This window comes from Rhinopithecus roxellana, chromosome 4, assembly GCF_007565055.1.
Source record: "Rhinopithecus roxellana isolate Shanxi Qingling chromosome 4, ASM756505v1, whole genome shotgun sequence".
Taxonomy (NCBI): Eukaryota; Metazoa; Chordata; class Mammalia; order Primates; family Cercopithecidae; genus Rhinopithecus; species Rhinopithecus roxellana.
The window spans coordinates 152,765,280-152,788,043 of record NC_044552.1 but is presented as its reverse complement, the minus strand read 5'-3'; the positions used below and the strand labels follow the sequence as shown (position 1 = coordinate 152,788,043).

General features: G+C 36.4%; 1 protein-coding gene across 9 annotated transcripts in view; it reads right to left on the bottom strand.

Annotated features, from left to right (window-relative positions):
- The window catches only part of PDE10A (phosphodiesterase 10A), a 362,722-nt gene that overhangs the window by 27,701 nt on the left and 312,257 nt on the right, over positions 1 to 22,764 (bottom strand). For all 9 annotated transcript variants that reach the window (XM_030929478.1, XM_030929471.1, XM_030929470.1 and 6 more), the window contains one exon: positions 15,705 to 15,877. In XM_030929478.1, the coding sequence (XP_030785338.1) occupies positions 15,705 to 15,877 (173 nt within the window). The remainder of the gene's footprint in view (positions 1 to 15,704; positions 15,878 to 22,764) is intronic.

Genomic DNA, 22,764 nt, shown 5'->3' with positions numbered 1-22,764 from the left:
ATTTTTTATACTTTAGGTTCTGTTATATAGAATGAAATGCATAAATCTGAAGGATATTGGACAGTGAGTATGAAAATATATGTAGTCTGTAACGACCACACCAATGATGACAAGAAAGGTTTTTATCACCCAGAAACCTCTCATTTTCTAGTCAATGGCTCTCATCCAACCCCAGCAACTGCCAGTTTAAATTCCAGCACGATCACTAACATTATTGTTTTGCCTGTTGTAGAACTGCATTAAAATGGTATCATATAGTAGTATGTAACCATTTTGCTCAAACTAACATTTGTGTGATTCAACCATGTTGTTTCATGATTCAGAGTTCATAATTTAAAAAACTGCCGAAGAGTACAGTATTCCATTGTTTAAATGTCTAAAGTTGTGTATCTAGCCCCTGTTGCTGGGCATTTAGGTTGCCTCCAGGTGGGATATACTAAGAGTAATGTTGCTATGAACATGTGTCCTAGTCTGTGTGTGAAAGTACACTTTCATTCCTCTTGAAATAAAAATACTTGAGAGTGAACTGCTAGAACACTATGTAAGAACATGCTCAGCTTTATTAAAACAAAACAAAACAAAAACAAAGCAACTACAGTGTCTTCTAAAGTAGCTGTACAAATTCCATACGCCTACCAGCAATATATGAGTATTTCAGCTGCTTGACATCCTTGCTGTATTAGTCCATTTTCACACTGCTATAAAGAACTACCTGAGATTGGGTAATTTATAAAGAAAAGAGGGTTAATTGACTCACAGTTCCACATGGCTGGGGGGAGGCCTTGGAAAACTTACAATCATGGTGAAGGTGAAAGGGAAGCAAGTATTATCTTATACGGCCACAGGGCGGGGGGATGGAGACAGAGAGGGAGAGAGAGAGACAGACAGAAACAAAGAGAGAGAGAAAAGTGGGAGGTGCCACACACTTACAAACAACCAGATCTGGGTGAGAATTCATTCACTATCATGAGAATGGCAAAGGGGAAATCTGCCCCCATGATTCAATCACCTCCCACCAAGCCCTTCCCTTGACACATGGAGATTACAATCCGAGATGAGATTTGGGTGGAGACATAGCCAAACGATACCACTTGCCAACAATTGATACTGTTGGTCTTTGTAATTCTCGCCATTCTAGTGGGTGCATAATGGTACACCACCCTGGTTTTACCTTATGATTGGGGATGTTGAGAAAATGCCATGTGTTTAATGGCTTTAAATTCTGTAAAAATCTTTCATATAATTTTTTCTTGGGTTGTCTTATTATCGACTTTACAAAGTTATAAGACCTTTATTAAACATAAATACTGAGAATATTTTCTTGCATTATGTTTGAAGATCAACATCAAAGGCTTAATATTGGGGGGCTCATTATTTAAGGGTAAAAGACAATATGCTTTCCCCCTAAGAACAGGAACAAGAATAATGTCTGCTCTTGTCACTTACATTCAGCACAAGCCAGACAATAATCAAATAGAAAGAAAAGGCAAACAGATTAAAAGAGAATTGTTTAATTATCTCTATTTGAAATGACATAATCTTATGTGTGTACGGAGATGCCTAAGCATTAGAAGTAATAAACACATTCATCAAGATTTCAAGATACAAGATCAGCAGTACAAAAATCAATAAACAGGCCTAAAAGACAGGTACAGCTCCACTCAACAACAAAATATATATTCTTATTTAGTACACATGGAACATCCCCCAGGCTAAATTGTTAGGAAATAAAACAAGTCTCATTAGATTTAAAAGAATAAAAATAATATAAAATATGTTATCTGACCACAATGAAACCAATAACAAAAAGAAACTTGGAATCTTCAAAAATGTATGGAAATTTAAAAACAAATTCTTATATGACTATTATGTGCTAAATTGTGTCCCCAAAAGAGATATGTTGAAGTCCTGACAGTTCCTCAGAATGTGACGTTATATAGAAATAGTGTTCTTACAGACATAATTCATTAAGATGAGGAAATATTGGAAAAGTGTGGGCCCTTAATGCAATATGATTGGTGTCCTTATAGGAAGAGGAAAGTGATACAAAGAAGGAAGGATGCCAGGTAAATACACAGAGACACACAGGGATCTCACCACTGGCATGTGATGATGGAGGCAGAGATTGGAGTGATACACTCACAGACTACAAATGCCTACAGTTGCCAGCATCTGTTAAAAGCTAAGAGAAAAGCATTGAACTTACGGTCCTTCTGAACCCTCCAGAAGCAACCAACGTTGCTGGTACCTTGATTTCAGACTTCTGGCCTTAAGAATTGTGAGAAAATAAATTTCTGTTGTTTTAAGTCATCTGGTTTATGGTATATTTTGTTACAGCAGTCCTAGAATATGAATACAATAATAAATGTATCAAAGAAGAAATTAAAAGGGAAATGTGAAAATCCTTTGAGATGTATGAAAATAAAGACACAATATATCAAAGCTCATGGGATGCAGTTAAACAGTACTTAGAGGAAAATTTAGAGCTATGAATGTCTATATTAAGAAAGAAGAAATAATTCAAATGAATAACCTAATCTGCCTTAAAACACTAGAAAAGGAGGAGCTAACTAAAACTAAAGCAAACAGAAGGAAGCAAATAAAAATTACAAAAGAAATAAATGCAATTTGGACAAGAAAAACATTAGAAAAAAATCAATGATACCAAAAGCTGGTTATTTGAAAAGATCAACAAAACTGGTAAACTTTTAAGCTAGACTGACCAAGAAAAGACAGAGAGGGAGAGGGAGAAAAAGAAAGAAGATTCAACTTAATAAAGAACAGAAATGAAAAAGGGAACTTTACTACCAATCTTACAGAAATAAAAAGGAACATAAAGAACTACAATGAACAACTGTATGCCAATAAAGTAGACAACTTAGTTGAAAATGGACAAATTTCTAGAAAGATATGAGTGACGAAATATAACATAAGAAGAAATAGTCAATGTGAATAGATGTATAACAAGTAAAAAGACTGAATTAGTAGTCAAAGGGAAAAATAATAACCACAAAGAAACATCTATACCCACATGACTTCACTGGTAAATTCTATCAAACATTTGAAGATGAATTAATAGAAATTCTTCATAAACTCTTCCAAAAAATAGTAGAGGAGGGAATACTTACCAGCTAATTCCATGAGGCCAGTGTTACTCTGACACCAAAATAAGACAAATACCACAAAAAAAGAAAAGTATAGAGCAGTACAATTTATGAATACAGGCACTAATGTCCTCAACAAAATACTATCAAGCCAAATCCAGCAATATATAGAACAACTATACACCATTATTACTTGATATCTATTACAGGAATGCAAGGTTGGTTTAACATCTAAATATCAATTAATCTAATGCACCTCAATAATAGAATAAATAACAAAAACTGCTTGATAATCTCAATAGATGCAGATAAAGCATATGACAAAATCCCACGAAAATTAGAAGGAAACTTCCTCAACCTGATAAAGCTCATCTATAAAATACCCATATCTAATATAATACTTAATGTTGAAAGACTAGATGCTTTCCCCCTAAACTCAGAAACAAGAAAAGGATGTCTTCTCTTGTCACTGATATTCAGCATAAGCCAAACCAATGATTAAATAAAAAGAAAGAAATGGGCAAGTCGCCATGGCTCATGTCTGTAATCCTAGCACTTTGGGAGGCCAAGGAAGGTGGATCATTAGATCAGGAGTTCAAGACCAGCCTGGTCAAGATGGTGAAACCCCATCTCTACTAAAAATACAAAAATTAGCCAGGCGTGGTGGCAGGTGCCTGTAATCCCAGCTACTCGGGAAGCTGAGGCAGGAGAATCGCTTGAACCCAGGGGAAGGAGGGGACAGTGAGCCAAGATTGTGCCACTGCACTCCAAGCCTAGGTGACTGAGTGAGACTCTGTCTCCAAAAAAAAAAAAAAAAAACAGAAAAGAAAAGAAAGAAATGACAGATTCCAAATACAATTGATTGTACAACTATCTCTATTTGAAGACCAAATGCCCTTGTGTGCATATGGAGAAACCTAAGCAATCCGCCAAAAAATTATTAGAAGAAATTAGTTAATTAAGGTGTCAAGATATACAATCGGTAGTACAAAAATCAATTATTTCTAGATACTTACAATAAACAATGTGGAAATAAAATTAACAAAATTTCATTTACAATATTATCAAAACAATAAAATCCTTAGTAATAAATTTAACAACAGAAGTACAAAATGTGGGCCTGAAAACTAGAAAACATTGTTGAAAAATACTAAAGAACAATAATTAAATGGAAAAGCATCCCATATTCACAGACTTCATGTTGTGAAGATGGCAATACTTCCAAAATTGATTTACAGATTCAACATTATCTGCATCAGAATCCTAGCTAGCTTGTCTGTAGAAATTGACAAGGTGATTCTAAAATTCACATGGAATTGCTAGAGACCCAGAATAGTGAAAACAATATCGGAAAAGAAGAGAGGAAGGAGGGATCAGAAACAGAAAAGCACTTACTGTTATTCTAGATATTTGTAACTCTAGATAATACGAGTTGCTACAGACTGAATGTTTCTTTCCCCTAAAATTAATACGTCAAATCCTAATGCCCAACATGTTAGTATTTGGAGGTGGGACTTTTGGAAAGTGATGATGTCATGAGGGTAGAGCCCCCATGAATGGTATTAATTCCTACATAAAAGGAACCTCAGAGAGCTCCCTCCCTTCTCCCATCAGGTGAGGTGGCAGCTATAAGATGGCCCTCTAGGAACCCGAAAACAGGCCCTCCCTCAAACTGAGACACTCAAACTGCCAGTAGCTTGATTCTGGAACACTCATACCCCAGAAATGTGAGAAGTAACCATTTATAAGTTACCCAGTCTACGGTATTTTGTTATAATAGCCTGAAGGGACTAAGGCACAAATATAATCTATAAAGAAAGAACACATTGATTTCTATGCCTGGTGTAGGGAAATTTGATTGGAAAAGGGTAAAGTGGTGGCAGAGATTTTTATACCTTTACCATGACTCTGGTAATAGTTGCATTTGTCAAAACTTAAAATTAGTGTAATTACACCTCAACAAAGTTACTTTAACAATCTTCTTTTGTGTCTTGGCCAGAAAGAAAATATTGATCAACTATAAAATTTTAATTTAATAGTTATATTCTGTTTACAACAATACAAAGAAATCTATAGGAATAAAAAAAAAAACAAAAACAAGCAAATATCCAAAGTATTTAGAAATTAGAAAATTACTTTGAAATAACCTCTACATCAACAAGAAAACAAAAGCAGAAATAAATAATCTAAAAACTAAGGAAAAATACTTCATCAAAACTTGCAAGTTATAGTTCAGTCAACACCCAGATTATAATACACATAATATGATTGTTTCATTACTATTCGATCAGAGAAACAAGGAAAAAACCCAAAAGTATAATGAGAGCATAAAAATAAATCTAAAATTCATGAAAGGACAGTAAATAAATGAAAAATTTTATAAAAGTTAGTTTTATTAAAAAGGAGTAATTAAAAATTCCCATGCAAGTCAGATTATGTAAGAAAGGAAGAAATAAAAATATAGAACACTAAAAATTAGATATAAATACAAATTTAGTAATGTCAATTAAATTTTAAGTGAAAATAACCTGTGCATATATTTTTATGAAGTTTTAAATCTCAAGGCAAAAGGTAATTTTGTAGTATAATACATTGCCCAAGAGATGGAATAAAGTGGCAAAAACAAAACAAATCCCCAAACCATAAAAGACACTGAAAGTTTGTTAAAGATTTTTCATTTAAAAAGGTGACAGGCTGGAAACGATGGCTCATGCCTGTAATGCCAGAACTTTGGGAGGCTGGGGTGGGAGGATCACTTGAGCCCTGGAGTTCAAGACCAGCACTGGCAACACAGCAAGACTCTGTCTCTACAAATAATAAAACAATGTAGCCAGACATGATGGTGTTTGCCTATGGTCCCAGCTATTCAAGTACTTGAAAGACTGAGGTAGGAGGACCACTTGAGCCTGGGAGGTCGAGGCTGCAGTGAGCTGTGGTTGTGCCACTGTACTCCAGCCTCAAGGACAGAGCAAAACCTAGTCTCAAAAAAATAAATTAAATTAAATTTAAATTTAAAAGGTGACTAGATAGTTTCACAAATGAATACTTCCCCAAATGGTTAAATGAACCTTCCCAAAATGGTTAACATCAGTTATTTAAAGTTTTCCAGATCAGAGAGAAAGATCAATAGTTTATAGCAAATTATAGCATACAAAAAAGACAACTATATATCAAAATTAATAGATTACATGCAAATACGCTAAAAAAGAAAAGCTTTATTTCCTTAGCATATTAAAGAACTAATTCCATGGAAAAGTAGAGTTCAAGAAATTAAGGAGTGGCACAAAATTAGAAAATTTAAAAACGTATTCATCAAATAAGAAATCAGTAACACCAAGAAATTAGAGGAAAACCTATCCATGGAACATGGATACCGATAAACCTTATACATGATAAACATGATTTATCAAGATACATCAAATACTACCTTAAAAATTAAAACTCTAAACTCATGTCTATTAAAGTCATGCACATATTAATGTGCTTGCTTTCTTCACAATAATCTAATGTTGTGTTGTAAATTCTAGCTATGCAGTCAGACCAGAAAGCAAAATACATACAAACATCAGAAAAGTAGAACAAATTTTATTCATTTGTAGATGACATTACTATATGCCTTAAAAAGCCAAGAGACTAAAATAAAACTTTTCAGCTGATAAAGAGTATATAATGAAATGGCTAGATACTAAACAAAGTTTTAAGATTCTGGTAATAATAGAACAATAACAATAAACCCTAGATAGAACTAAAAACAAATCTTGAAGATGCTGTCTACTACCTAAAAACTGGCATAAGTGGGAGAAGATTTAAAGATTTAAATTAGATTTAAAACTAATTTAAATATTTAAGTGGGAGAAGATTTAAACGTTGTAAGGCAAGACCACGCTGGGTGAGATCCTTATTTAGACAGCTTTTCTTCTAAGGGCATACCATAAATACAGCCCAAAAGAAAGTCAGGGCCCAGTGAGAAGGGAGAGACCGGGCATGTCAGAACACACACAAGGTGAGGAGGGAAATCCTAGAAAGCCGAGAGAACCACAGAAGTGGAAGTCCCCAAATTTGAATTCATACTCCTTTCAAATCCTTGACAGAGGGCAACAAGGCCAAAACAAAAACAGAACCACCCAACTAAAGCTTAAAGGAACATACTCATATATTTAGGATGATCCATGAGAAATGTAACTGGCCACTAGGATAAAAGTTAATTACCTTCAGAGAAAGACAACAGCATCCAGAAAGATAACGGAGCTTGTTATCCATAATGTAGCATACAAATATAAAAAACAATTACTAGCCATGTAAAGAAACTGAAAAATGTATTACACGGTCTAGAGTAAAATCAGTCAACAAGACAAAACTCATAGAAAACCCAGATAGTGAATATTCAGACAACGATTTCTAAATAATGTACAGATACGCTAAAGAATCTTCAGGAAAATATATATTTACAAAAGATAGGTGAAGAGATGGGGAATTTCAGGAGAAACATAGCAGCTATAAAAATGAACCAAAAGGAAATCCTAGAACTTGAAAATATTATATATATATATATATATATATATGCATATATATGCATATGTGTGTGGGTGTGTGTGCACGTGCGTGCGCATCTGTGTGTATTTTTAAAAAATCACTACATGAGGTTAACTACAGATTGGACAGAATGTTAGGGAAAAAAACAATGAGATTAGACAGATCACAACAAATTACACAAACCATTACCAGTGAAAAACCATACAGAGCCTTAATAACCTGTAACACAGTATAAAGGGGTCTAATGGAAGAGACTCTGACACTTCTGTTAGACCACTGGGGCAGAACAAATATCTGAAGAAATATAATGCTTGAAACTTCTCCAAACTTCACTGAAATCAGCAGCCCACAGACCCAGAAACCTCAGAGGACACCAAAAAGAATGACTGTAAAAGCAGTCGGGGTAAAAGATCACAGTATACACAGGGCAGCAACAACTGCTGACTTCTCCGGAGGAAAAAAAAAAAAAAACAGGCGGAGGCTAGAAGACCATTTACTGACTTTCGTGAAATGCTGAAAAAATAATCTGTCTACTAAGAATTCTAAGTCCATGAAAATATCTTTAAAAAGTGAAGTCACAATAAAGCCATTCTTACATTAAAAAAAAAAAAAAATACGCACACCTCAAACAACCTGCTGCCAACACACTGAGAGATGTCAGAGGAAGTTCTTTGGGCTCCAATGAAATTACAGAAGTTGGAAATTTGGACCTACATGAATGAATTAAAAGCAGAGAAAATGGTATACATGTGAAAATATAAAAAACTATTTTTCCTAGTCAGGCGCAGTGGCCCACGCCCATAATCCCAGCACTTTGGGAGGCCGAGGCAGGCAGATCACGAGTTCAGGAGATCGAGACCATCCTGGCTAACACGGTGAAACCCCATCTCTACTAAAAATACAAGAAAAAGCCGGGCGTGGTGGCGGGCACCTATAGTCCCAGCTACTCGGGAGGCTGAGGCAGGAGAACGGTGTGAACCCGGGAGGCGGAGCTTGCAGTGAGCTGAGACCGTGCCACTGCACTCCAGCCTGGGCGATAGCAAGACTCTGTCTCAAAAAAAAAAAAAAAAACTTTTTCCTAAATTCTTTTCTTGTTTTTTTGAGATGAAGTCTTGCTCTGTTGCCCAGACTGGAGAGCAGTGGCACGATCTTGGCTCACTGCTACCTCTACCTCCCAGGTTCAAGCAATTTTCCTGCCTCAGCCTCCTGAGTAGCTGGGATAACAGGCATGCACCACCATACCTGGCTAACTTTTGTATTTTATTAGAGATGGTGTTTCATCATGTTGGTAAGGCTGGTCTTGAACTCCTGGCCTCAAGTGATCAGCCTGGCTTGACATCCCAAAGTGCTGGGATTGCAGGTGTGAGCCACCACACCTAGCCCATTTCTTTTAAATACTGGCACCCTAGGTGGGGTGTATAACATATGTAGCAATAATATCTACATATACAACAATAGCAGAAAAGACAAAAAGAGGTATAAATTGAATTATTTTTAAGTTTTTTACATTGAATAAAATTGAAATAATATTAATTCAAAGCAGACTAATAAAAATGCATACTGTAAACTCAAAAACAACCACTTGAAAATTTAAAAAGGGTATAACAAGAAAAACCAAAAGCAAATATAGAATGAAATATCACTCCCCCAACACAAATAGCTCCAAATAGAAAATGGATAATTAGACAACTTATAAATGCAAACAGACTAAACAGTACATTAAAAAGCAGCGATTGCAAGTCTCAACTATTGCTGTTAACAAGGTACACTTTCAAGGCAAAGACAGATGTTGAGACAGTAAAGAATTATGAAAGAATATGATATGTCAACAGTAAACATGAGAAAGCTTGTGTGGCTATTTTAGACACAGAAAATTTTAAGAAGCATCAGCAGAAAAAAAGAATTTATTTCATACTGATGAGAGGGTAAATTACTGAGAAGCCATAATAAATCTAAATGTGTAAGCACCAAATAAGTTTCAAAACATATGAAGCAAAAATAACGTATCTATGTAATTCATAATTTTAAATATATTGGAAACTGTATTTCCAGTTAGAAATCAGAAAAATTACATTCACAAGTGAAGAAATCTGTAAAATAATCCATATAATTTTATCAAGAAAGCTATAGGAAGGATGTAAACAAACTGTACAATTTTATTCATGACTACAGAATCATGCCATGTTCTTAGAAGAGACAACACACTTTCATTTTAAAGTGAGTAAATAAGTGTCATAAAACTGCAATTAAAATGTTAATGTAGATATTTCTGACTGAAAAATAAAGTCTGAAGGAGAATATTCTTTTTATTTTTAAATATTAATGTTGAAAAAAGCAAAGGGTCATAAGGTCTATAATTTACGTTGAAATGGCACACTCCCCATTCCCCAAAAAGAAGCAAAGAAAACATGGTAAACTGTTGCCAATTCTTGAATCTAGGTATGACTGTACATTTGATTATTTCTACTTTAATGTAAGCTTGAAATTTTTCTTAAAACATTTTTTACGGCCGGGCGCAGTGGCTCAAGCCTGTAATCCCAGCACTTTGGGAGGCCGAGACGGGCGGATCACGAGGTCAGGAGATCAAGACCATCCTGGTTAACACGGTGAAACCCCATCTCTACTAAAAAAAAAAGTACAAAAAACTAGCCCGGCGAGGTGGTGGGTGCCCGTAGTCCCAGCTACTCGGGAGGCTGAGGCAGGAGAATGGCGTAAACCCGGGAGGCAGAGCTTGCAGTGAGCTGAGATCCGGCCACTGCACTCCAGCCTGGGCGACAGAGCAAGACTCTGTCTCAAACAAACAAACAAACAAACAAAAAAAAGCATTTTTTACAAAGTGACAATTTCCATGAATTGAAAGTAAAGATTATTTGAGCAGGTATGTATGATACATCTCAACATATTTATAGAATCAAAGCTGTATGACTGTAGTGGAGGATTAGATAATTAGTAATAAATGGTTTACAGGGTCTAAAGAATTATCCAAGTTTATGAGAAAATGTAATAAATTCAATTCAGAAAAAAACTGATTATTCATTAATGGTATCAATTCATTCCATCAGAAATAAAGTTATGTTCATAAAAATATCATCTCTAGAAGAATTAAGATCTAAATATAAAAATTAAATCTATAAAAATACGTAAAGAAAATTTTAATTATTTGTTACTATGTGACTTGATTTCTTTAAAAGATCAAAAATTTGTCCTCCTGAAACTAAATTTGTTTTTAAAAGAAAATCTGAACACGTTTTTTGAAAATCACATAAAGAAATATCTGTAATATATAACAGAAAATTTTAATATCCTTAACAAAAATATACAAAAACTGATACATAAAAAATAAACAATTCAACAAAAATTAAGCAAAATTTATGAATAAATACACAGAAGTAAGAATAGTAAGTAATAAACAAACTTAAAAACATCTTCATCATAGTGAGTGGTCAGAGAATGGCATATTTACTGAGAAGAGGTTTTCACCTTTATCTTAAGGAGTGTGAATTTCTACAGCCTTTTCTGAGAATTTAATATATGTATAAATTGATGGCAATATATGTTCCAGGCATACATTGTTTTATTACATTTTGCCTGATTGTGCTTCACAAATACGGTGTTTTTGATTTTTTTTTTTTTAACAAATTGGAAAGTTTTGTGGCAACCTTGTGTACAGCAGTATCAGCGCCATTTTTCCAACAGCAAGTGCTTACTTTGATTCTCTGTGTTACATTTTGGTAATTTTTCAAAATATTTCTAATATTCCATTACTTTATTGTATCAGTCATGGTGATCTATGATCAGTGATCTTTGATGCTACCATTGCAATTATTTGTGGGTGCCATGAATCACACCCACATACAATGGTAAACTTAATTGATAAATGTTACGTGTACTCAGACTGCTCCACCAACTGGCTGCTCCCCCAACTCCCTCCCTGTCCTTGAACATCCTTGTTCCCTAAAAGCCATGATATTGAAATTAGGCCAATTAATAACTCTACAATGACCTCTAACTGTTCAAGTGAAAAAAAGTCATATGTCTTTCACTTTAAATCAAAAGCTGGAAGTGACTAAACTTAGGAAGGCATATCTAAAGCTGAGATAGGCTGAAAGCAAGGACTCCTGGGCCAAACAGCCAAGTTGTGAATGCAAAGAAAAAATTCTTCACGGAAATTAAAAGTGCTACTCCAGTGAACACACGAGCACTTAAGTGTTCTTGATGATATGAAGAAAGTTTTAGTAATGTGGATAGAAGATCAAACATTCCCTTAAGCCAAAAGCTAATCCAAAGCAAGGTCTTAACTCTGTCTAATTCTATGACGCCTGAGAGATGTGAAAAGGCTGCAGAAGTAAATCCTGAAAGTAGCAGAGATCGGTTTGAGAGGTTTAAAGCAAGGTAAAAAGTGCAAACTGAAGCAGCAAATGCTGATGTAAAAGTTGCAGCAGGTTATTCAGAAGATCTAGCTAAGATAATGGATGAAGGTGGCTCAACCAAATAACGGATTTTCAGTATAGACAAAACATCTATTAGAGACATCTAGGACTTTGATACCTAGAGAGAAGAAGTCAATGTCTAGCTCCAAAGCTTCAAAGGATGAGCTGACTCCTGTCAGGGGCTAATGTAGTTGGTGATATTAGGGTAAAGCCAATGATCATTTACCATTTCAAAAATTCTAGGGTCCTTAAGAATTACGCTAAGTGGATTCTGTCTGTGCTCTATAAATGGAAAACAAAGCCTCAATGACAGCACGTGTTCAGAGCACGATATACTGAATATTTTAAGCCTACTATCAAAACCTACTGCTCAGAAAGAAAGGTTAGTTTCAAAATGTTACTGCTCACTGAAAATGAACCAAGTCACTCAAGAGCTCTGATGGACGTGCACAAGATTAATGTGTTTCCAAGCCTGTTCATACAACATCTATTCTGTAGCTAATGGATCAAGGTGTAATTTTGTCTTTCAAGTCCTATTATCTAAGAAATACGTCTTGCAAGAATATAGCTGTTATAGATAGTGATTCCTCTAATGAATGTGGGAAAGGTGAATTGAAAACCTTTTGGAAAAGATTCACCATTCTAGATGCCATTGAGAGCATTCATGATTCATAGGAGGTAGGCAAAGCTTCAAGACTTCAGTGGAGGAAGAAACTGCAGATGTGGTAGGTAGAAACTAGTGGAGCCCAAAAATGATGACTGATGCAATCATCATCAAACTTGAATGGATGAGGTGCTTCTTATGGATGAGCCAGGAAAGTTTCTTGAGATGAAATCTACTTCTGGTGAACATGCTGTGAACATTGTTGAATTGACAGCAAAGGATTTAGAATATTCCATAAACTTGGTTGACAAAGCAGGGGCAGAGTTTGAGAAGACTGACTCTAATGTTGAAGGAAGTTCTACTCCAGGTGAAATGCCATCAAACAGCATCATAAGCTGCAGAGAATTTTTCTGTGAAAGGAAGAGTCCATTGATGTGACAAACTTCACTCATGTCATATTTTAGGAAACTGCCACCTCCAAGTTGGGCACAGTGGCTCTTGCCTGTAATCCCAGTTACTCAGGAGGCTGAGGTGGGAGGACTGCTTGAGGCCAGGAGTTTGATACCAGCCTGGGCAACACAGCACTACCCTATCTCTAAAATAATAAATGAAAAATATTAGCTGTGCATGGTGGTGTGTGTCTGTAGTCCCAGCTACTCAGGAGGCTGAGATGGGAGGATCCCTGGTGCCCAGGAGTTTGAGGCTGCAGTGAGCTATGATCATGCCACTTCACATTGACAGGCTGAACAAGACCCCATCTTTAAAAAAGAAGAAAATAAATTGCCACATGCATCCCTACCGTCCTATGATTTACAACCACCCCCAGGTCAGAACCCACCAATTTTTAGGCAAGACCCTCCACCAGTAAAAAGATTATGATTTGCTGAAGTCTTAGATGATCATTAGCATTTTTAAGCAATAAAGCATTTTTAAATTAAGGTATGCATTTTTTAGGCATAATGTTATTGCATACTTAGTAGACTATGTGGTATAAATACAACTTTTACATGCGCTGGGAAACCAAAAAATTTGTGTGACTTGCTTTATTATGAAATTTATTTTACAATACATCTGAGTTACGTCTTAACATACTGTATGCACACATGCACACACACACACCCCTACGTTTGAAAAAACACAGAAAAATGCATAAGGTGACATTACATCAAATAGATAGTTGATACTGGAATGCAGAAAAATAGAATATTACTCTTTTTTTAGACCTCTACATTATTTGAATTATTAAAACAAACATGCATTGCCTTTCAATGCGTGTTTCAATACATGTTTGTTTTAATTGCTTTTCAAGTTATGTGTCAAAAATTATTTAAACATGTACCACTAACACATATGTACATGAGTGCCAAAAGTGATGGTATTTTCAAGTAAATATTTAAATTTCCTATTTTATAATAATTATTGTAATCATTCTGCTGAAAAGATTATATTCAAGAAACTAGATACTAGTTACATGATTCTTATTTACAACTCCAAAACACAAAAAAAGAAAGTGCATGGATTTCAGGAAACCAAGGGATATTTCATGAAGGCTCTATTTCCCTGATCTTCTGATTGTCATAAAAAAATACTGAACAAACACCTGTTTCTACAGGTCTTGGAACAAGGACTACACACCACCTGTTGGAGACATAAAGACTGTAGACCACACTTCTCATCTGGGCTGAAGGAAAAGAAAGACATGCTAGAACACCCTAACTGATGTTTAGGGGCTTTTCCCTGACACCAACACTCTGCATGGTCCTGGAAGAGGCCCTGGCAATGTCTTCAAACTTGTCATATGTGAAAACAAGATATCTTTGCATTGTTTTTCTTAAATAAGGTTCCCTAAATTGTATCAGTTTCAAGCTCTACAAAATCTGGATCTGTCCAGTTGGAAGGTAAGTTGAATCACAAATAACTGCTGCTTATCCAAAGGCATCAATATCATTATACAAATGGTATTTATTCTTGAAGAGGTAAACTTTATTAGATATCTACAGTCATTTGTAAAACCAACATTTTGTATTTCATGTACCTGAGTGAACAGTGAATTGTTTCTAAGAACTTTAAAACAGTTTGTCCCAAAGAACAAAATGTAGGATCAGTACTTAATGAACCACAGAGGAGATATACAGAACACCTGAAAAAAAGTATAAATCCAAATTCAGCAAGACTGGCATAGAAGCAGTAAGTAAGTGCTCACCAGCCGAGGGATAAAGATGTCCTCATTTAAGATGAAGTTGGTCAGACATGCAAACACGAAGCCACAGCAATAAAAGCTAGTGTCACCACTACAAACTGTCAAGGGGAGATGGCAGGTTAGCCAATGAACTTAGATCTACTATACAGATGGGTGAACAGGTTCATAATGAACATACCTGACCTATTTCTGAATCTACTAGGCAAGACACACCCCTCCTCAAAACAAAAGGGCATCAGACTAATTTAGCCTGATTCCATTAGGATATGTAATTTATCTAATCCTCCTTGTGGTAATTCCATGTTCACCAAATAAACTTTTTATCGCTACTTGGCTTTCTACCCCATGGGATGCCAATATTCTGACCCTTGTGACTGCCTAATACAATTACAGATCAATAAAAGGGGAGTCCAGTTTCTATACCAATCACATCAGCTTGCTTAATAGGACTGGATTCTGAAAATGGAATCCATTTTCATTTGCTCTTGAGTTTCTGAGGCCAATGGCCACACCCTGAATGGTGATCAACGCAAGAAGGGACCTCTTGGGGAAACATCAGGCCAGCCTTCCCTTTGAGAAGTGCCAATTCCTGTGTGACTAGTGTAACTTCCAATCTGTACTTTAATTATCCTCACTGGACATTGTCAGCAATCTTGTCAAACAATAAAATGTCTAAAGTAAATATAAACAAGATGTACATAAAATGAAAAACACGCAAGTTTTTTACATTCTTTCTTTCAAATATAAACTTATGCCACATTACATTTCTTAAGTATCAATTTATTCCAGATAATACTTCCTGGGCTTCTAAGCTTTTGAAAATTATTTTTTACCTATGTGATTGATTATTAAGGTTTAGCGATCCGGTCTGGTACATCTCTTCCAACTGTTTCCTGTTTCCAAAGTATAAAGCAAGGTCTGTGGCAATGATGGCTTTGCGGATGATCTCAAGCACCTGCTCGTATTCACTGGAGCTCAGAGTGGAGAAGATATTGTGCCCTTCCAACTATGGAAAAAATACAAATAAAAACCACCAATAACAAGCACAAGCTCTAATCTTATGACATTTTCTGTTATTTGAAACAACATAATCAGTCAACGACATTTGGCACACTCAAGAAAGGTTTTGGGGAAACAAAAGAATAGTTAGAAATGACTAATGAAAATTGCATTTTGGTTTCTCTTTAAGCTACAGAAACAATGAAACTACCACTTAAATAAACTATTGTAACTACAATAACATTATTTACTACCATAAAACCTCAGTGATTTAAATATATCTAGTTCTTGGCTATTTCTAATAGTTAAAAAACTTGAAAATGTGAAATATTTAAGTTAAAGACTTTTCCTCTTAAGCAAATTAAAAACTTTAGTAATTTTCGTATTATACTAGAACCTTAATGGCCTTAAAAAGGCATCTATATCCTTGTCCACTTCAGGTTGTAACATATCAAAGCATGCTTAATGGGTAGTAATATATTTCTCTGTATCCTAGAAGAAAATGTCCTATAACCTCAATAAAATGTTTATTCAAACACATTAAAAATTCTAAGAGCAAGAATACCTTTCCCTACAACACAAATCACTGAAGGTGATTCTAGAATCATCTTCTATTCTCAAGGGAGGTGGAAATGGCAGATCATCACCCTAAACAAGACCAGAACATTGGTAATCTGGATTCTATTCACTCAGAATATCCTTCGTGTATTAATCTTTTAAAAACTTTATAATAATTTCGATTCATCAATTATTTTGATATTTTTCATTATTAGTCAATATAGTACTATTCTAAGTTGATTTTCAATTAATTTCACTTTTTAACATACATTTATTGAGTTAAAATACCGTAAAAACTTACAATGACTGAAGTATATTTCTTTACAAAATTAGACATCTCACTAAGATACTGTCTCTTCATATTCTTAAATGAAACTGTACATGCACCATTTGTTTTCAATTATCAGAATAGCCCCATATTATTTGCTGTTAAAGTCTCAGAAGTATTTGAATTACTGTATGACAAATGCAGCAAGTGGACTCAGGTCTAGTTATTTATTTTCCTGACAATAACAGTAGTAAGGCCTTACATTTGTAGAAAGTTCTACAGCTTACAAAAGCAGTTTCAAATACATGACTTCACTTTCAAATTATAAAACTTATATTAGTTCAGAGTTCCCACATGGATTATGCATGAGATGCTATGAGATGAGCCGTTTGAGCACAGGCTGGTTAGTGACTGATGGGGACAACGGGAGGGGACTCAAGCTTTGGGCTGGTGGCTGAATTCAATTATCATCCAACCTCAACTCTCTTCAATTTTGTTGTAGAAAGTTATAAGAAGGAAATATTTACTCTGATTCATGCTATGGTATCTGCTTTCCTTTGATGTGACTACAACTCAAGTGAAGCAGGTAGCCTCTGCTTCAACACTGAATGCCTGTGACCTCTATTTCCCAATTCATGAACACGTTTCAGCATGTCTGGCTGGTGGTGCTCATGCATGCATCTGCTTTCAGCAGGTCATGTGAAGGGAATCACAGCTGTTACAATTTATGTTTTGTATTTGTATGCTTTACTCTCTTTATCACCAATAATTATCACCCTAACTTGTTAAATTAGAGTATATAAAATATTCTAGTCTGCTGTTGACATTTAAAAATAAATATCTCTAAATTTGGCCTAGGCTCTATAAATTCTGTAGGGGGACAAAAGAGTTATAAGCTCACTGCAATTCTACACACTGAGTATGTCATCTGTCAGCTCACGTTTTTATCAGAGTCCCAAAAGTATCGACTGGCCCAAAATAAATTAAGATTTATTTTAAAGATTTTATATATTCTACTGACTACTTCAGTCATTACTTTTCAGTATTAAAGGAAACTAGGCGAAAAAGCTCCATAGAGGGCTTTTATAATGAAAAGGTCTAACTCATTTACTGTCCCCTTCAATAATTTACAAGAGTAAAGGGAATGAATGAATTATCAAAAAATAAATGTCTCCCCTTTCTTTCTTTGAGACAGTCTCACTCTGTCGCCAGGCTGGAGTGGATCTCTGCTCATCACAACCTCTGCTTCCCAGGTTCAAGCGATTCTCCTGCCTCAGCCTCCCGAGTAGCTGGGATTACAGGCATGCACCACCCCAGCTGGCTAATTTTTTTTTTTTTTTTTTGTATTTTTAGTAGAGATGGGGTTTCACTGTGTTGGCCAGGATGCTCTTGATCTCCTGACCTCTTGATCCACCTGCCTCGGCCTCCCAAAGTTCTGGGATTACAGGCATGAGCCACTGATCCCGGCCATGTCTCCCTTTAAGAGAATCTAGCATTTTGCTGCTACTCAAACTAAAGAAAATATGGAAGGGAGATACAAGCAAGGAAGCATAGCAGATAAACAGTATCTTCTTTAAACCTCCAACCTCACATTTGTTAACACATAATAAATCCTTATAATGCATTATAATACTTCTATACACCAATTGATAATTTTACTATAGTTACGTAGTTTGAAGTCTATGTTAATTCAAGCTAGTTGATTCCATTTTGCATCAATCAAGCAGGAAATAGTAGACTTTTTATACCTAGGAATGTTTCTAAAACTTTACGTGGGTGAACAGCATGTAATTCTTAACTCTATGGAAGCCCACAGGTAGGCTCTGGTTGTATGTCAACGCTGGGGCTGAGATCTGGTATCAGAGAATGGAAACAATGTTGAAATTGGTGCTGATGCGGAAAGATGACCCAGGGACTGCCTTGAATAGATGATGGTCAATACTCCTTCCAGCCCTTAATCATGAGGATCCTAAAGGCTCTTAGTATTCTGTCCACTGCTAGAGGATTAGGGAACCACTACTTTCGGAAAGAAATGTCAATGATGCAACTAAATGCATCAAACATTCATGATGGCAATGCCTTTAAAATATCTATAAGACTGATTTTGAAATTTAATTACCTCGTACATCAAACCACATATTAGAAGCATTACAGTACTGTAATTAAGAGCTCAGATTTTGGAGCCAAATAATTCTAGTTTTTAATGTCATTCTGCCATTGATTAGTGATGTGACAAATAGAATACTTAACCTCTTTGATGCATATTATTCTCATCTGTAAAATGAAAATAAATAATAATACCTATCTCATTTAAATAAACTATCAAAATATGTACAAAATATTTAAGTTTCTGGTGCACTGTAAGTACCCAATACATGATAAAATGATTACTATTATAATAGTGATGATTGATGATGATGATGATGATAAAATCTACCAGTAAAAGTTCCACAGTCAGAGTTAAAGGAAAGAGAGATGAAGAAACAAACAAATATATGCCTAAAAATGAATTTGATAGCCAAATACCTTTTCTATTCAGAACACAGCTATAGAAAAGGACAGATTTAAACTAGCCACTGTGTCATATATTTTAGATTACCAGTACAGGTAGTGTTGAATATAAGTACAATAATTTAAGTATAATTGTCATACACAACAGCAAATTGTACCTAGTGTAGACAAATTGGAAGAACTCTCTAGCTGAGTCACGGAAATAGTGCTGCTATAAAGAGTAGTAAGAAGCTACAGGATCCCAAAATGTTGCTATAAATAGATAATTTTCTGAAATATGACCACATTTCAAAAGCAACAGATAATTTAAGATTCGTGGAATATTAAGGAAATGTTCTTAATAATGAGAATAATCATTCCTAATTGGTCTGTTTTCTAAAATTTTGACTATTTTCAAAGTCAAAATGGGGTATTCAAAGAAGGCAAAAGAAAGAAAAAAGTATAGTTTCAATGTTCAAAATAATCAATATCTCATGAGTAAACAGAATAAATTGATTTAATATTCCAGCAATAATGGTTCAATCACCATTACTAATTGCAAGCTAGTAAGTTTTAGGCAAGAAAACAAAGCCCACCTACGTTCTTGGATGTAACTGTCCACACAAAACAGTCTCCTCACATGAAGGCATTCTGCTTGCTTGCTTCCCCTGCTCAGCATCTCAGCTCTCTGCCCCACCGGAAACAGCTACTCACTTTCCTTACATAAAGCTTCAGTTTCAGTCTCTGAGTGCTGGCTCTGCCCACTCTGTATCTTCCCCTCCCCATGCTCTACCTTCACACTTCCACTCATGCCCATATCAACAGCCCCAGAGGTGGGCCTGTGAGTCCAGAGGTAAAGAAGGGGCAGTGACTCTCCTCATCAGCTTCTAATTCAGAAGAGGTGGGAAGCTGAACTCACAAACAGAAAATTTCAATACAATGTTGAAAACAAACAAACACAAACCACTAAGACATATGCATGCTTGAGGGGCTCAGGCGCTCAAAAGGGGGCAGTGCTGTACCCCAGTGATGTGGGGATGTAGTCAAAGAATTTTACTGGATGAGGTCATGCCTGAGTTGGGGACCACAGAAAGGGTGTGGGGTAATTACACGTAGAGGGAACCCGGCCAATGGCACAGAGTTAAGATACAGTCTGAAACTACAGAAGCAGAGAAGATACTGTCGTCCTGGAACAGACAGGGGCCACTCATAAAAGACTTGTATATCAACTGAGAAAACAGGAAATTATTCCAGAGGCCCCAGACAGCCACTAATGACTTTTAAACAGGAGAAAAACATATTCAGACATACACTTGGAGGATGGATTTGAGACACAAACACTCGGGGAAAGAGTGATGGATAAGGGGGAAAAGGTGGAAAAACAGACAAAATACAAGGAAGGCTGAAACTGGGATGTCAAGTAGAGACGGTGCTTGCCACTTGGGCGCTGTAGTGGTCAGAGGGGCCAGATTATCATTTACTAGAGACTCAAGTGAGTTTCCTCTCTGCTAAATGTCCACCATGACCTCTACACAGCAACGGGCCCCAAATACCACGAAAACAATCCTGATGGCCAGCATTAAGACACAATGGGAAGCTCAGGGATGCAGATTGACCTTCTCTGCAGATGCTCTTGTATTTACCCTTACTTCATGACTTAATCTCTTCCCACTGCCCACTCAACATGGGATTATCTACTGCATCCCTATCACTGCAACCAAGGTCAAGGCAAGCTGTGAGCAAATACACACTTCCTGCTTTTCTCTCTACCATGAGTAACGTGTGTGTGTATGTGCAAGTGAGTGTGTGTGTTGGCGGGGCGGGGGGGGGGGGGGGAGAGGGAGAGAGAGGGAGGGAGAGAGAGAGAGAGAGACAGAGTGATTGAAGGATAGCTTTTCAAATCTATTGTAATATTCTCCTTGCTTGCTGTTGTCACTGTGTTAGCTAGCAGTACTCTCCTGAATGCCCTGCTTATCCAGTAGACACCACTGGCAGCCTTAATGAAAGCTGGCACTCAGGTTGGCAAAACTACAATAAGCAGCCACATACGCAACACACAGCTGTGAAGATGCCTGGTGGGGAACTATTTTCGACCATCATACACAAAATTGCTTATGTTGTATCCGTCTGTGTGACCAGAGGATGGGCAGTGCCATGCTCGCAATCATCTGTGTGGCAATGCAGATCAGAGAACAATGGGAAAAGTCTTTTGTGGATAACCAGAAGTATCACAGGTATTCATATCATGAAACTATATATTGTTCTATTTGAATGACTGGAAGTTGGAATTTTTAACTGTCACCCAAGGATAGCATCTTAATTAGTCAAGCTTGTAGGTGTCTTTTGATGAAACATAAAATCAGCAGCACTTGGTGGTAACAGGATGGAGGGATGGGAAGATAAGGCTAAAGAAAGGAAAAATGGTGACTCTAAGGTCATCAGCCTACATTCCTGGGTCAATAAGGTTGCCACCACAGAGATATAAAATACAAAAGGCAACTAAATAAGTGTAACACCGGTGAAACCCCGTCTCTACTAAAAATACAAAAACTAGCCGGGCGAGGTGGCGGGCGCCTGTAGTCCCAGCTACTCGGGAGGCTGAGGCAGAAGAATGGCATAAATCCAGGAGGCGGAGCTTGCAGTGAGCTGAGATCTGGCCACTGCACTCCAGTCCGGGGATAGAGCGAGACTCCGCCTCAAAAAAAGAAAAAAAAAAAAAAAAATAAGTGTAACACCAAGCACAATTTGGGCCATACGGAATACAGGGTTCAGGTGCTTGGGCAGAAGTCCTATTGAGCACTAGGCAGAATCGCATGGGTCTGAGAGTCCTCAGGATACCACTGTCAGTTAGAGTCACGGGTGTGCCAGGTGGTGGGCCAATGAGAAGAACAAAGTGAGGGTTGAAGTCAGGGGACTCAGGCCTTCCTCATCCTAGACTGTGAGTTCCAGAGGACAGGGATTTGTGGTTGTTCTATTTATCACTATATCCCCAGTGCCTAAAACATGTGTTGGCAAATAGAAGGTGCTCAATAAATCTGTTATTAAATTGAATTTCAGGGACAAGTTAGATGAATCTGAAAAAAACACTCAGAGAAGTATCATGAGGATTACTGCAAAATCAGCCAAGAGTACAGAACTTTTCAGAAGAGGAAGATACTCTTTCCTAAATATTCCTGCCCATGTAGACTGGGCTGTCTGTTTATGGCTCCAATATCATTTCTCTCTGGGCCTAGCTCAAATTGAAGGGATTTGGTCAATCGAATATATAAATTTGTTTTCAAACTGGTAGTGCCTTTCATCTTAATTTGCAGCAATCCCGAGTTCTTATTCCCAGCTTCTGTTTTTGCGGTGTATCTAGTACCTTATCTTCTCTAACTAGGAGAACAAATTTGTCGTTATTATTACTTCACCAGTGACTGAAATTCCAGCTCTAGTATCTGAATCTATTCTCCCACACCTTGTTGAATGCCAACAGCTTACCTGTCTGAACTTAACTTACTGCCATGAGTTCCTGTTAGTAGTTCTCATCTTTTTTAGGAACACTGCCTTAAGTAATCTGCAATCCCTACATCTCTGAG